At 38.9% G+C, this 15174-nt stretch overlaps 1 protein-coding gene and 1 long non-coding RNA gene across 5 annotated transcripts in view; both read left to right on the top strand.

Moving 5' to 3' along the window:
- nol4lb (nucleolar protein 4-like b) overlaps positions 1–15174 on the top strand; it is a 103038-nt gene that overhangs the window by 39509 nt on the left and 48355 nt on the right. For all 4 annotated transcript variants that reach the window (XM_083570160.1, XM_083570161.1, XM_083570162.1 and 1 more), the window contains one exon: positions 13471–13618. In XM_083570160.1, the coding sequence (XP_083426286.1) occupies positions 13471–13618 (148 nt within the window). The remainder of the gene's footprint in view (positions 1–13470; positions 13619–15174) is intronic.
- On the top strand, positions 4497–8567 carry LOC310741899. The gene is made up of 2 exons (XR_014538092.1): positions 4497–7137; positions 7255–8567. It is a non-coding gene; the product is annotated as an uncharacterized lncRNA (long non-coding RNA).

Genomic DNA, 15174 nt, shown 5'->3' on the forward strand with positions numbered 1-15174 from the left:
TCCTGTAGTCAGCTTCCTATTCAAATTCAGCCTCATATTCTCATCCAACCGTCTCTCCCATTTGAGATCATAATCCCGGATTTTACCAGAATCTAGGCATAAAGTATTTGTTTGTATTTGTTCTTTTTTTGTCTCAGGTTTGCATACAGCACTCAGCCTAAATATACCGCATTTCTAAGTTGAAATGTTTTAGTACGTTGTAAACTGGTTTTATTTTTTTTTATGTTTAATTGAATTAGATGTGTCGAAGATTGCAATCTTGTAATTTTTTGTGTGTGCATTGTGTAACCGATATCGGGTAATCTCTTAGAAAATGCATACAGTATATGTGACCTGTCCATTGCGTTACATATAAAAAGGGACTGCTCTGGCGTTTATCCTTTTACATTAAGCGTTTTAGCTGAAAGGGTAAAAGCATTGGAATGTTATAGCACGATGAATTCTGGCGGAGCTTTGCAAGGACAAAGCATTCAAAAATAACAACACTTTCTAAAGTCAGATGCCTTCCCGAGCTGTGTTGAAGCCACTGTTCCTCTTTCAGTCTCTAGCGCTTTCTCCTCCCTACTTTTACTATTACTCATTCATTCACACACACACACACACACACACACACACACACACACACACACACACACACACACACACACACACACTCTCTCTCTCTCTCTCTCTCTCTCTCTCTCTCTCCTCTGCCTTATTTTTTTTGCTCATTCTTACACTGTCCCCTCTCTCTTAGTCTCTTCCCTGCTCCACCCTCTCTCTCCCCTCTCTCTCTGTCTGTCCCTTCACTCATTGTTCTTTGTCTTGTTCATCTGCATTCTAGTGAATGTTCTATTCTGCCTCTCAGAGGGCCTGTACCACCCTACGCTCTTCTCTACCAATTACTATGGAGCCTGGCATCAAATTCGGAGGCTTGCACACACACACACTCACATTTGGGATTTCTCCGAGCACTAAGAGCTTTTCTGAGTGGTCTAGCACATCTTAATAATCAGATTTGAAAATATGTTTGCAGACTTAATTTTTTCCCTTGTGCGATCACGATTTGGCAGAGTTTAAATTGAAAATAGCGCCCTTTTTCTTCAGAGTCCTTCATTATCCGCATCGCAATAACATTGCAGTCTTGATAGAGTTGTCAAACAGAACTCCCTGAGCATCCGTTGGCTTTTTTTTTTTTTTTTTTTCTCCCTTTTTTTCTTTTTTTTTTAATGACGAAGTAAGTCAGCATCTTTCTGTATCGTGTTCTTGTCAGCCTGTATGAGCGCCAAATTTATGAGTGGACCTCTCTTCTGTAAAGAGGCAAAGTATTCCCCACCATGTAATTTCATGTCTTTTTATGGCTCGTTTCTTCCCTGGCAGACGGCACGGGGATATGGGATGTGACGGTTTGACTCCCTGTTGCTCTGCTGCTCTATTGGGTTGCTCTGTGCTCAACTGGTGCTGCCTGGGGTGGATTGTGTGTAAAGCTCAGGCAGCGGAACACCGAGTCTCCACATAGACCTTCTCAAGGTTACACGAGAGGATGTGCAGCTTCTAATTTATTTCTGACTGCTCTCTGTGCCAATTCCGAGCACCGAAATCCCCATGACTCCACAGCAGGTTTCTCACGCGGGTTTAATCGGTGCTTTATTTGCCGAATCATTACCAGATCAGCATTAATCTCAGAGCTCATAAGGTTTTATCCAAGATCTGTTTCTACGGTGCAAAGGCCCCTGTTTGTTTATGAACACACATGCTTACACACACACACACACACACACACACACACACACACACACACACACACACACACTTGTTTCAATACAATGTTTTTCTTTTTTTTATTATATAATGCACTTTCAGAAATATGCTTTTGAGAACCGCTCTTTTTACCAAAGAAAATGTATCAAAGCTGCTTTTTGGCATGACGAGATCAGACAGACAGGACAGAGCTGAGTAAGCAGAGGTCACTGAGACAGATATATATATTTTTTCTCCCCGCTCTCAACCAGCCATAAGAGGCAGAGGTCAGCAGAAGCAAGGTCGATCCTCCACTCCAATGACATGAATAAAGCCATTAATTCAGTCCTCTTTTTCACAGAAAGTGTTTAAATTATTATAATTATTATTTTTTTTTTAGTCAGATTCCTTTTGTACACACCGACTCAGTTTGGACATCACAATAGCAGAAACACCAGGAGAATAATTTTTTACATTCATTTTCTGACAATGTTTTTTTTCATACTGTTTTGAGTGTACATTTTAACATAAATGGCGAGGGGGACGCATGTGTCAAAAACATTCACATGTAAACAGTTTAGGCAAGAACACCTCTCTGCTTGATTCACACAATAGACAGAATGCAGTGTTTGTCTTGTCTCAGCTGGAATCTGAATCAGACACTTGTTGCTCGCAGTTCTGTTTGACGCATGCAAAATATGAAGTGATTTATTTTGTGTTTCTGCTGAAAAAGGTTTAGCATGCCTTTTATAATCCTCAGCTCACCTGAGCAATTGCAGTTTTTCCTTTTCATATAAAATATTGAAGCATGGTTGTCTAATGGGGAAACAGTATATTTTATACAAACTGTAACTTCCAACATATCTTGCACCATATGGACAATAGTAGGTTAGGATGTTTTTGGATGCAGTAGAATGAAATTTTTCCCTTCACTTAAGCTAGAAGGCTCAAACCTGTTCTAGCATGATAATGCCCTTGTTTACACTGCAAGCTCCATGAAGATATGGTTTAAATGCATGGAAGTGGAAGATTTTGAGTGGCCTGCTATAAAGCTCTGACCTTAACCTTATTGAACACCTTGGAGATGAATTAGAATACTGACAACGTCACTTAGGCTTTCTTGCCTGAGTAGTAAATTACTTACCCTAGTGGCTGAATGAGCACAAACATCTGCAACCACACTCCAAAATCTAGTGGAACATCTTCCCAGAACAAGTTTTTTATTAATAGCAAGTGGGGATTAATGTGAAATAGGATGTTTTTAAAAAAAAAAAAAAAAAAAAAAAAAAGGGGGTGGTTTATGGCCAGGTGTCCACAATAGTTTTGTCTGAATAGTGTATGTCTGCTGTCAGGTGTGGTGTAAATCAGGCATTAAAATGAAACCCATTAAGTTAAGCATTGAACTGGGGAAACTCAGTGGATTTGTTGATGCTTCTTCAGTCTGTTGTCCCTGACATTTCATGCACAGCAAGTTTGTGTTGACCCAGAATGGTGCACACTGCTAAAAACAACCAGTGGCTAGCAATTCTGTAGACCCAAAAACCCTTATGCATGTTCGAAATCTTGACACGCAACATCCGAAGTGTGTCCCTTTATTTTTAATAGCCTACAGCAGGTGAAGTCTCTGCTGGGTGCTGCTGTTTTGAAGAAAGAACAATAAAACGTCCTAAAAAAAATATAGACTCGAAAACCAGTATCAGTTTCTACAGTCGAGAATACATTACGCCATTGTTAGCGATGCTTCCCTGGTACACTTTAGTGGCAGAGACACTCATCTGAGTGGCACTGTGCATCTAAACATCACTGCAGAACAGGCTTTCCCCTTTATGGCTGTAGTTAATCTGCAATTGAATGGACACTTCCAGCATGATAATGCACCCTTTGACAAGACACACATCATTACCAGGTTTCATTGCTTCAAGTTGCCTGCAAGTCCTCGGATGTAAACCGGAGCATCTGTGGGGTAAGGTGAAAGGGGCTCTTTAGAGCCAGCCAGTTTTCAGCAACTGCAGAATGCAGTCATTTCCACATCTTGTACGGTTCATGCCCATGAGAATCCGACCCTTTCTCAGGGCCAGTGAAGGTGTAACACATTACTAGATAGGTGTATGAATTGCAGTATGCTTTGGGTGTGTGTGAAAGAATGTGCGTGTGTGTGTGTATATAAAAAAGTAACAAAAAGCGCGTTTACTTGAGCAGGAAAGACTTTGTGTGTGTATGCGTGTGTAAGGTTGTGCACAAGTGAGTGGCTGTAGGTCAAGTCATTTCACCCATAAATAGTACAGTGAACTGAAAAACATTCCTGTAGAAGCAAGGTGCTACATAAAACATAAACCTAGATAAAAAAACAAAAAAAGACCAATACACAAGAAAAACAACATTCAGTACAACACAAGGATCGTAACAATGCAGTGCAGGCCACTACACAGAGCTTGATATTTGATTTAGCAGCAATTATTTGTACAAAAAATGCCAATGAAGGGGTGCGTGTGCGTGCGCATGAGTATCATTCCAAGATTTTATTGAGGAATCTGAAGTCTTGTGGGAAGAAACTGTGTGAGAGATTATGTAAGAGGGAGAGAGACTGTTTGAAGGGTGTGTTTATGAGTGAGAGACTGTAGGGAGATTGTAAGAGAGAACTTTGTGTGTGTGTGTGTGTGTGTGTGTGTGAGAGAGAGAGAGAGGGAGAGAGAGAGAGCATGTGTGAGAAGCAGGCATGCATCGTTAAGCTATTGTTTCATGGCTTGTTATTTTGAAAAATCTAGACTGAGGCTGGAGGATCTGTATCAAAATGTTTTAAGTCTAAGAGCTGTTAAAACTAGCTTTTATAGAACTAGTTATCTTGTCATGTCAACCAGTAAAAGCGAAATGCTTTCTGGAGACCTTACTTTTACAATAAGTTAAGGCAGGCATAGCAACAAAATGCATAGATACTGGCTGAACTAAATCATGTTCTAAAAGAGTGTCTGATTGACACAGAATCAGGTGCACAGAACAAAAAGCCAGTGTTCTCATATACTGCACGGGGGCTTTGTTGATTGAGATGAAAGCGTTGCACTCGTGTTTTCGGAGTGTACGAAGAGTATTGCCGGGAGCGCAGCGAGGAAAACTCTCGTCACAACCTTCACAAAGAGAGACCTTGAGGCAACATAGCACATTCCTTCCTTCACATTTAAAAGACTTCCAAACACGATCTTAGTCTCAGCATTTTCATCGTTCACACCATGTGGTGCAGGGCGCAACTTTTTATTTTTTTCCCCCCGGAGTGACTGTTAACCTTCGTGCTGAATAGCAAAGAATGTCTAATTTACAAATGCCTTTCTCCTGAGAATATGTATCCTGGACCATAACATTTATCTGTTGATATACTAAGATCTGTTTGCAAATTTTCCCCAAGTGGTTTTCATTGCTGTTTAATTAATTATCAAATTTCACATCTTTGGCAGAGATCATGTTACGTGTTCACTTTTAAAGATGTAAAAGATTTCTGCATGTTCTTGATATAGTTTTAATAGAAATCATTACATGAAATAAGACGTTTCTGAATTGTTCACGCACACTTATTTTTTTAAAATAAAATATCGAACTATATATGATTAAAGAAATATTTCCAAGCCACTTTACATGATTCATCATCCTCCCCTGTTTTCAGCACATGCGGACAGAAGCAGTCAGAAATGAAAATTGCAGGAGAGATTGCATGTATCAGGTGCTTAATAATTAACATACCTCCGTATTCTTTTGAGAAAGAAGAGAGCACAGCCCAGTCGGTTCTGGGAAATGAGTTGTTGCAGCCAAGATACTATTCTTATCAATGATAAGGGGGAAAAAATGCATCCTTGGCTATAACGCACTTTAAAAGAAAAGCCTGCAGGAATCTCTGACGAGCTGTTTTCATCCTTTATTTTACAGAGAGGATCTTTTCATTATGACTATGTCTGTTTTCCAGTGACGAAAAGCTTTATTTCCCAACAAGCATTATTAATGAAGTGGGCCCAGAGAAACAGTGAAACTACTGTAAGAGACTTGTTCAGAATGAAATATTTTAGATACGAGTGCAGCCCTTGCAAAAGACGTACTAGAAACATGATTCTGTTTTACTCCTTTTAAATGGTGGGGGTGGACAGTGATGCCTTAATATGTGCATGTACATTTATGCTAACGCCTTCTGATGAAGTGATGCATGATACATAACTTGTGATGCTGTTATACAGCTAGGTTTCAGAATCATGAAATCCTGGTTACCAGCTATTTTTCAGTGCCCACAGAGGTTTTTACCAGCCTCAAGGGTGTCCTATGCAGGGACAACCATCCATTCTGTGGGACAGGCCCTAAACTGTAACCCCTACTACTAAAGAGTCCCCCAGAGTACTGGCTGGCAGCAGAGTGATTACTGAAACACAGTAGGCAGAAACTGTACCATGATTGTCCGATTGGCTGAAAGGTATATACTATATTTAAAAAAACAAAAACAAAGTGCTTTACTCAACATATTTTAGTTCAAAAGAAGTATAGAGGTATCTGTCTGATTCTTATTTGAATGATGAACTGAGTGCTAAAAGCCCACCATTAATTTATACTTAGGTTATCTTATTTGTAATTAATGTATCCTAACCACAGGATGTTGGTGCCTAGTTGCATGTTCCCATTGGCCCAGAACAACAATCTTTCATGGACTGGCATTCGAATTTCTAAATTCAATTTCCTTTCAGGCTTTCAGGCTGCCTCCTATGGACTCCCAACAGACTGTTGGGGACGCTTCCATCCTTTATGCACACATTATTCATTGTCATGTAAATTACAATAATATATGTAGCCATATCATTGTGATTAGGTGCAACCAGGTATGCGATATTAGTTTCTGTTAAGTATGCTAGAATTATTGATTACAGCTGCCATTGTCAGTCTTTTTAAGCTTTCTTAAATGGGCTATCAGCCTGTGACTGGACCCCACAACCCAGGAAATGCTCCTGATATAGAGGGGCACTGGACTAGCTTGCTTTTGTAATGTAAGGAGTTTGTTTGAGAGTGCATGCAGAGTGCATCCATACTGATGTTGCCCCATCAGTATGGATAGTCACCATAAATTACTGCCTTGCACTCTTGACAGCAGAGGGTCTTGGGTGGCGTGTGCCTCTGATGCGAGCTGGATCCACCAGCTGGAAATGGGGTCTCAAGGTGGTGCTCAAGAATTTCTTCCACTGGCCAGTGCCAGGCCTCACTATGTAGGCTTTGTGAGGGAGTCCTGTTGGCAAGTTCTAAATTTCCAATGCTACTTGTTCCTATGGGTTTGGCCCCTCAGAATGAATAATGAACTTAGGAGTTCACCGAAACCCAAGCGCACAGTCCTTATATGCCCTTCTTTAGTATCTATTACAATAGTGTTGTGGATCATCTACTGGAGGGGCAGCCTACCCAGTATAGATCACAAATACTTCTTTGCGGTCTGGTTTTTCTGATGGGTCAAAATCAATCCTCAAACCAAAGGTTTATATTATCATATAATGTAGGAAATGCATATCATGCACATATCAGCCTTTATTGTTATTTACCACACTCATCTCTGGCAGTTAGGTGGGGGGAAATGCCCAGCTACATACATATTTAATAGTGTCATACATCTCATTGTGACTGGACCTTTTACCAAATAAAGTATACAGGTGATTCAAACTGTTTATTTGGAATTCTAGTATTATGCCTGATCTTATTGCTGTATTTACTTCCAGTTGATTTGATTATGCAAAAATATAAAATTATTTTTTTTTAATGCATTGTAAACCTTAAATTACTGCATCAAGTAGTTGCTTGTGCAAAGTTTATTAATTAAGGGTCTGGTTGAAGAAATAAGTCCTGGCACCTTAAATTATAAACCTTGTTCCTTAAATTATAAACCTTGTTCCCAAATTTTCACCATAAAGCACATAGAGTGAAAGCGAAATGTTGAATGTACTGTTGCTTCGTTGTCCCGCTATTCTTCTAAACTACACTGCATGGGCATGTTCTATGCAGGAGGCCTTTGATGATGCCCAATACTGATCATCGGCTCGTTCTATTGTAATCCAGAGAATGAGTGAAGCATCTGAAAGCGGAGCAGCAGGAGTTTGGGACGCCCTCTGTTCTGTTTCTTCCTTCTCACTTTTCCTTTTGTTCAGTTCTGCAGGACAAGCGGCTGTATATAGAATAACATGCGGTGGCGGTAATTGAGTGCAGAGATTTGGTTTCAGGACTGCACGGGTGTGCTCTGTGTGAGGCAACTGACAGCAGAGAAGCAGCATGGATAGGACAACAGGCAGAAATAGCTGCAGCACCTCTTTTGCTATAATCAATGAAGGTCACGGTCTTTGATTATAACCTGTCTTTATGTAATAAAATGCTTTTTTGGAGGCCTGTAATTGACAATGTTGGAGTATTCCAAGCACCATAGTGTTATTAATCTACAGGTTTTGTGTATTCGCAAATAGGCAAATTTCACAAGTTGCAAGCCCCAGTTAGGGGACGCATTAGACACTGCTGGTATTTTCCCCTTTTCTCAGCTGGTTTTCCTATATGATCAATACTCTTCAGTGGAAGCACGTAGTCTGCACCATGTTAATCCTCCCTGGGCCTGACCGCATGCGTGTTTGTATTCACACTGAATCCTGATCGAGTAATGCCTCCCATATCAATACCTTCACCTTCCTGTCTGTAATGATACAGTTAGGCTGCTGCTGCTTTGCCTGCTAGCCATTGATTCTCAGGTATGGAGAGAGGGGGGAGAGCAAAACAAGAAAAAGAACATCATGGGGTTTGTCAAAAACCCATCAGCATTTATGTTTTAAAAAAAAAAAAAAAAAAAAAAAAAAAAAGAAGAGCAGAATTATATAAGCCATTTTTTCTGGAAGAAATCACAGACAAGTCTTACTACAGCACTACCGTATGTTGATTTACATAGTTTATATGCTCGAAGTGTGTTCAGTACAATTTGGTATTTTTATATTTCAGATTGAATCAAACTCAATAAGTGCATTTAAAAAAAAAAAAAAAAAAAAAACATTTATTGGACTTGCAGTGCAATCCAACCTTGAAACATTTCTGTCAGATTTTCTTCTTGTTCACAGTTTGTTTCAAGCTTTGTTCTTGGACTGTTTCCATGGTAGCCAATTAGCAGACTCTGGTTACCCCTATTTTTAGAGAAGTGTCTAAGTCCCAGCCGTCTCTAGACTATATGTGAAAAGGAGACAGAGATTATGGAGGAGTATAGACTGAAGAGGAAAAAAAATGATAAGGGAGATACATAAAAAAAAGATGTGAAAGAGTGTATGAGGGGTGGAATGAGGGTGAAATCGCATGTTTATAGTTACAGTATATTGTGTATTTATTTATATATATATATATATATATATATATATATATATATATATATATATATATATATATATATATATAAAATTAAGTCATTTGATTGTCTGCTTGTTTTTTTTGTTGTTGTTTTTTTTTTGTGCATGAAGTCCTTAAACTAGAGAATTTCATAAGTGCCAAAAACCTACTTGTCTAGCATCAAACCACACAATGATGAATGTATTTATTGAAAAACCATTATTGATTTTGCATTGTGAGTTTATAATGCACCCTGTATACACCACTTATCAGGTTTAATTGTACTTGCCCAGTAGGTTTCTTTTATACTTTAGGGCTAAGTAAATCTGATCGAGGGAGAGAGAAAGGGAGAGTGAGGGAGAGGGAAGAGCAGCCAAGTTTGAGATATGAGAGGAGGAGAAGACAGGAAGAGTTAGCTCACTAACCAGATTAACATCAAAATGGCTGTGCCACAGATCCGGCTTCTGCCCTGAAAGCTTTCTCAGTGACACCAGACAGGGCTGCCTGTCGCCACGTCTCACTTTTGGCCATTATTGGACCAAAAAAAGCAAAAAAAACTTTTCCCGACTACATAATTTATTGTTTTTTGTTTCTGACAATGAAGGCTGTTCCGATGGTTGTATTAAATTGCCTCAGGAACTTATGTATATGAATATTCTAGCCTTTGTGTTCCACTATATAGGTCTGTGAAATGTCAATCACATTTGTTAAAAGTGACTCCCCCCCTGTGCTTTTTCTCTTCTTTGTATTTCTGATTGAATATACGGAAGCGGTTGCTTTTGAGGTTTTTATATATATATATATATATATATATATATATATATATATATATATATATATATATATATATATATATATATATTTTACCATTAGAGTTAACAGAACGATAATGTTTAACTCTAGGGTCAAACTGGTTTAAATATTTGAACATATTCTTATTTCCACTCCCTCATCACACTGTAATGACCGCATGGTCATTATATAAGTAATGCTAATTTGTTAAATGATGAGACCTAAAGAACAGAGGAGTTTATTGAGAGCTAAATGTTTGTTTTGGCTGGGTGATGAACCACTCCCAAGGTCGTCCATGCTGCATTTGTCTTCCGCATATTCATGCTCGGAACATGCACAAAGAAAAACTGTACAAAACTGAAGGCTACACGTTCCCTCCAATCAAAGAGCACATTGCACAAAAGAGGCCAGTGGGTATAATACTGCCTCAATAAAGCATCTTCTCCGTAAATCTTGTTGATGAAGGGAGAGAGCGAGAGACTGTTTTACGACCGCAGAGAGTGAATGCAGGCCAAACCCCTTGTCCCTGTTTTCACACTGAGTTCATCTGGGGCAGGAGGAGCGTCATCTGCATAGAGATGAGTGGCTTGCATTAGCATGGTCATTAATAAACAATAAAACTAATAAAAGGTTGGCAGAATTGAGCAACAGGGATGAGATGAGATGGAAAATTAGAGTGATGTTGCTGCTGGAATAACCACTATAGCTCTAAATTGGATCATCTGTGCCATGAAGATCAGGGATGAAGTAGTTAAACGCAGTTTTGTAATTGAAAGCAGTCAAAGGAGATTACATTTCCATTATATTGGCAGTTCAGAGGTCATGAAGGATATGGGAGAATGTGGTGTTGAGAAATTCCAATTTTGTACTTTATCAGGGAAGCGGTATGGATGAAAAGTAATAAAGTACCTTCTCTTCAGTGTATTGGAGGTACCATTATGGATGTTTTAAATGAGTCTGGCTGATGTGTTAAGGAAATCTGGCACCATTTTTCCTATTGCTGCTATGGCACTGAAAATGATTTTTGACATTGCAAATGAACATACATCCTCAGGCTGAACATTCTTGTTTGTGTCTGATAAGTCCATATTTAGTCATAGTTGAGATGGTAGACCAGCAAGTCCAGAGCAGGTTTGATGAAAATCTCCACAAACTCGTCAGGCATCCTTAATGCAGACAAGCTGCAACTAAAACGTTACTGAATCAGGATTGTGGCAGGGGATGTATGTTGACTGGCAGATCTAAGGGGATGCCAGTCTGATTAAATGGAGAGGTCACAGAGTTGTTAAGGTCCCCTCTTTTAATGACTGCCATTAGCAGATGAGCATTTTGCACACTGCCCTAGCCTCACACTACACACATGTATGTCAGTTCAAATGAAATCATCTGGTTCACACATCTGGCTACCTTATTGCAGTGTCAGTCCATGGAAACGGCTTTATTTAGAAATATTGCAGAAGCCAAAGCTATCGAAGGTCTTCTTCATTCTTTTCGATTACAGAATGTTTCTATTGAATGAGTGTACGGATGTCCTTGTTCTCTGTGGGCTATTCAGACTGAGCATATACTTCTAAAAAATTATCTTTCTTCACATGTACTTTTACTGTATAAAGTTCTTTAAATTGTCTACCTATAGAGTTCGAACTTTTATTTTTTTTCTCATGGGCATGCTGTTGCTGGGGAAAAAATGGATTGATGCAAAAGTCAAAAGTTTTGACCATCGTTTCTTACAATTCAGAGGTTCTTCCATTTTTTTTTATAGACAAAACTCTACAGTTAATACTTAAACTTTTAACGATACATTTGTTAGCATCAACAGGATTTAGGCTTCTTCGTTAGCAATGGGTCGTCTTATGTTTTTCTTTCCTTATTATATGTTTTCAAAGGGTGAAAGGTATGGGCTGTTGGCAGGCCAGTTCAGCACCTGGACAGTTCTGCTATGAGGCCGTGCTATAAATACTGTATATGCTATATGCGATTGAGTGTCTTGCTGAAATATGCTTTAAGCATTGATGGTGCCTTTGCAATATGAAATCAATAATGCACCCCATACCATCAGAGATGCAGGCTTTTGAACTGAGTGCTGATAACGCGCTTTGGTGATCCCTTTCCTCTTTAATCTGGAGGACATGGCATCCATGGTTTCCAAAAATGAATTTAACATTTTGATTTATCCTAGCACAGAACAGGTTTCCACTTTACTTTATTCCATTTTAAATATTATTTGGCTCAGAGAAGAACTCATTAATTCTGGATTCATGTTCACCTATGGCTGCTTCTTTGAACGATGGAGCTTTAACCTGCATTTGTGGAAAACATGAGAAATTGTCTATTCAGACAGTGATTTCTGGAGGCGTTGCAGTGATTTTTATTATAAAATCATACCTGATTTTAAGGCCTTGCTGCCTCAGGGCCTAAAGATCACAGCATCCAACATTGATTTTAGGTTTTGTCCATTGCACACAGAGATTTCCAGATTCTCGAAATCCTTCAAAGAAAGTATGTACTGTAGATGATTTAGATATTCATAGTGTTTACACATTTTTTGTTAACTGTTATTACAAAGTTGCTTTATTCAAAATTTTTGATGCCCATCTTTATTGCTAAAAGACTTACGAACCTGTTGCCAATTAACCTAATTATTAGCAAAATATTTATTAGCAAAATTTGTGTTAAATCAAAAGAAATTAAAAAATTCTTTAGATAGAATGTGGATATAAAGCATTTGTTTAGGAGCATATTGCGTTAATCCTTTATTATTTGAGATGCCTAGGCTCTAGTATAATGTATCTTATCTAGGAGAAAGTAAATTAAAAGAACAGAGAGAAGGAAAATTGGCTCAACCAGAAAAGGATAGCATGTAGAGGATGAGAAGTAAAAAAAAAAATAAAATTATAATAATAAAATTTCTTTCTTTAAAAAAAAGCTGCTGGTTTTTTTTAGACCTTATTACTGAAAGTGCTGTGCTTCAGTGTGCTACACAAAAAGTGTGCGCACACACAGCATTTTTTTTCCTATTCGTATTTATCAGCAACATATCTGATCTTGACTGAAGCTTTCTGTGAAAGTAATTCAGACAACATTCACTATCTCAGGACTGGAAAGTCAAAACAGATATAGAATAGAAATGCATTCAGTCTTCTTGCATAGTGCATTACTAAAAGGTCATGCAGTGTTTCACCCTTTATCCTTGATCTTTCTTTCATATGTGATGCCCTCATAAAAAAGTCCCATGCAGTATGCTGCTGTAGCCAAACCATATAACCTTGTTGGCTGTATGGATTTGTATGTGTTAGAATTGTTTTCTAAATGGTCACCTATGACTCTTGATGTAGAACTGTTTATTGGAATTGGGATCCTATAGGACTCAAAATGCAGGTGCTTTCCAACTCCGAAAGCAGGGGGCTTTCACTTTCATATGGTTGTGGTTTATAATGGCCAGGGTGTTCTTTAAATTACTAATTTGATTTATTTAGAAAATCGGACCAACTGTAAAATCTCAAGTAAGTATACAATGTGCAGGACATGGCTGTTTCTGTGAGCACAAAAAACACGTACTTGCACCCTTTTAATTCCCAATTTTTTTTTCCTGTTTTTCTCTAGGATGAGAGTTCAGTGAGCAGTGAGGAGTTTGATATGAGTGACCCCACATGGATTTCAACTGAGCACCATAGCACACTCTCGGACCTGAACCCAGCCAAAAATATTGCGAGAATGCTCAGCCCTCAAAACACACACAAAGAGGATGACGGTAAGAGCACTTATTTCTTTGCTCATTTATTTGATAACTCTTTCTTTCTTTGTAGTTTCTTTTCTCTCTCTCTGTCTAGATTTCACTCTGTCAGCCCTAACGTAGTCTCATCTCAATCTTAATAGAAACTCTCTAACCCCCTATGGGGGAAGAAAGAAGTAATGGACTCTGAAATGAAAGACAATAGATTGGTATGGCGAAGCATGAAGCTTTGTTTTTGGTTAGATATGCGCACATGCTCACTCAGACACAATGTGAGCATAAGGGCCAAGGTCTGGTGAGATTAATCGATTTTGATCAAACTGTTTCCACCTCTTCGCTTTCGGGGCTCACTATGGTTCAAGGTATAGACAGAGAACAGGATGAAGAGAAGTGGGGATGAGTGAGGGTAGGGTAGGTTAAAGTGGAAACATTATACAGGCAGTGCTATGGGGAGACTCTGAGCTGAGAGTGGTTGATGTTCATAGAGAGTGTGGAAACCAGCTTGCTCATAACAAAGCTCTTCTATTGGTCATCAGGTCCTGCCCACTGCGACCTCTAACGTGTACATTGAGGTGTTCGAGCTCAGATTAATTAACACACCACAGGTGTGTTGTCCGCTATACATGTTTACATATTTGGAATTGGACAGCAGGGTCTAGATTTTTAAGCATATTGAGCAGTATTTTCCTCCCTGTGATTGTTTCTTTACACTGCTGTCTTTATAGAATTTTTTTTATTACATTTTAAATATTTTTGTGCCAGACAAACAGAATGTATCTCAAATTGTGATGTATAGGTGACCCAGTGACTTAAATCTTATTTTAAAATGACTAATTAATTAGCGAACCCTATAATCCTAATAGGAACTCGTAATTTGTCCTGTATTAAAAACAGATGAAGTTGGAAGGTAAACCTGTTAAGTTGATAAAGAATCATGCCTGTAGATACTCTTAATATTAGCTAATTTAGAGTTTTTGAACTCCAGGACTTTTCCAATTAGATCTACATTGTTTAAAGTTCAAACTTGAGACATGTTGCTCAATCAATTCTATCTTCTAACCAAGACCACTATTCAGGGCAAACTTATTGGATTACATAACCACCACCTTCTTCTTTCGGCTGCTCCCATTAGGGGTCGCCACAGCGGATCATCCGTCTCCATACCACCCTGTCCTCTACATCTGCCTCTTTCACACCGCATGTCTTCCCTCACCACATCCATGAACTTCCTCCTTGGCCTTCCTCTTTTCCTCCTACCTGGTGGCTCCATCCTCAGCATTTTTCTACCAATATAATTCATGTCCCTCCTTTGCACATGTCCAAACCATCTCAATCTTGCCTCCCTCACCTTGTCACCAAAACATCCTACATGCGCTGTCCCTCTAATAAACTCATTTCTAATCTTGTCCATCCTCGTCACGCCCAACGAAAACCTTAACATCTTCAGCTCTGCTACCTCCAGCTCCATCTCCTGTCTTTTACTCAATGCCACTGTCTCTAATCCATACAACAACGCAGGTCTCACCACAGTCCTATAAACTTTCCCTTTCATTCTTGCAGATACCCTACTATCA

The sequence above is a fragment of the Silurus aristotelis genome, assembly GCF_946808225.1.
Source record: "Silurus aristotelis genome assembly, chromosome: 19".
Lineage (NCBI taxonomy): Eukaryota > Metazoa > Chordata > Actinopteri > Siluriformes > Siluridae > Silurus > Silurus aristotelis.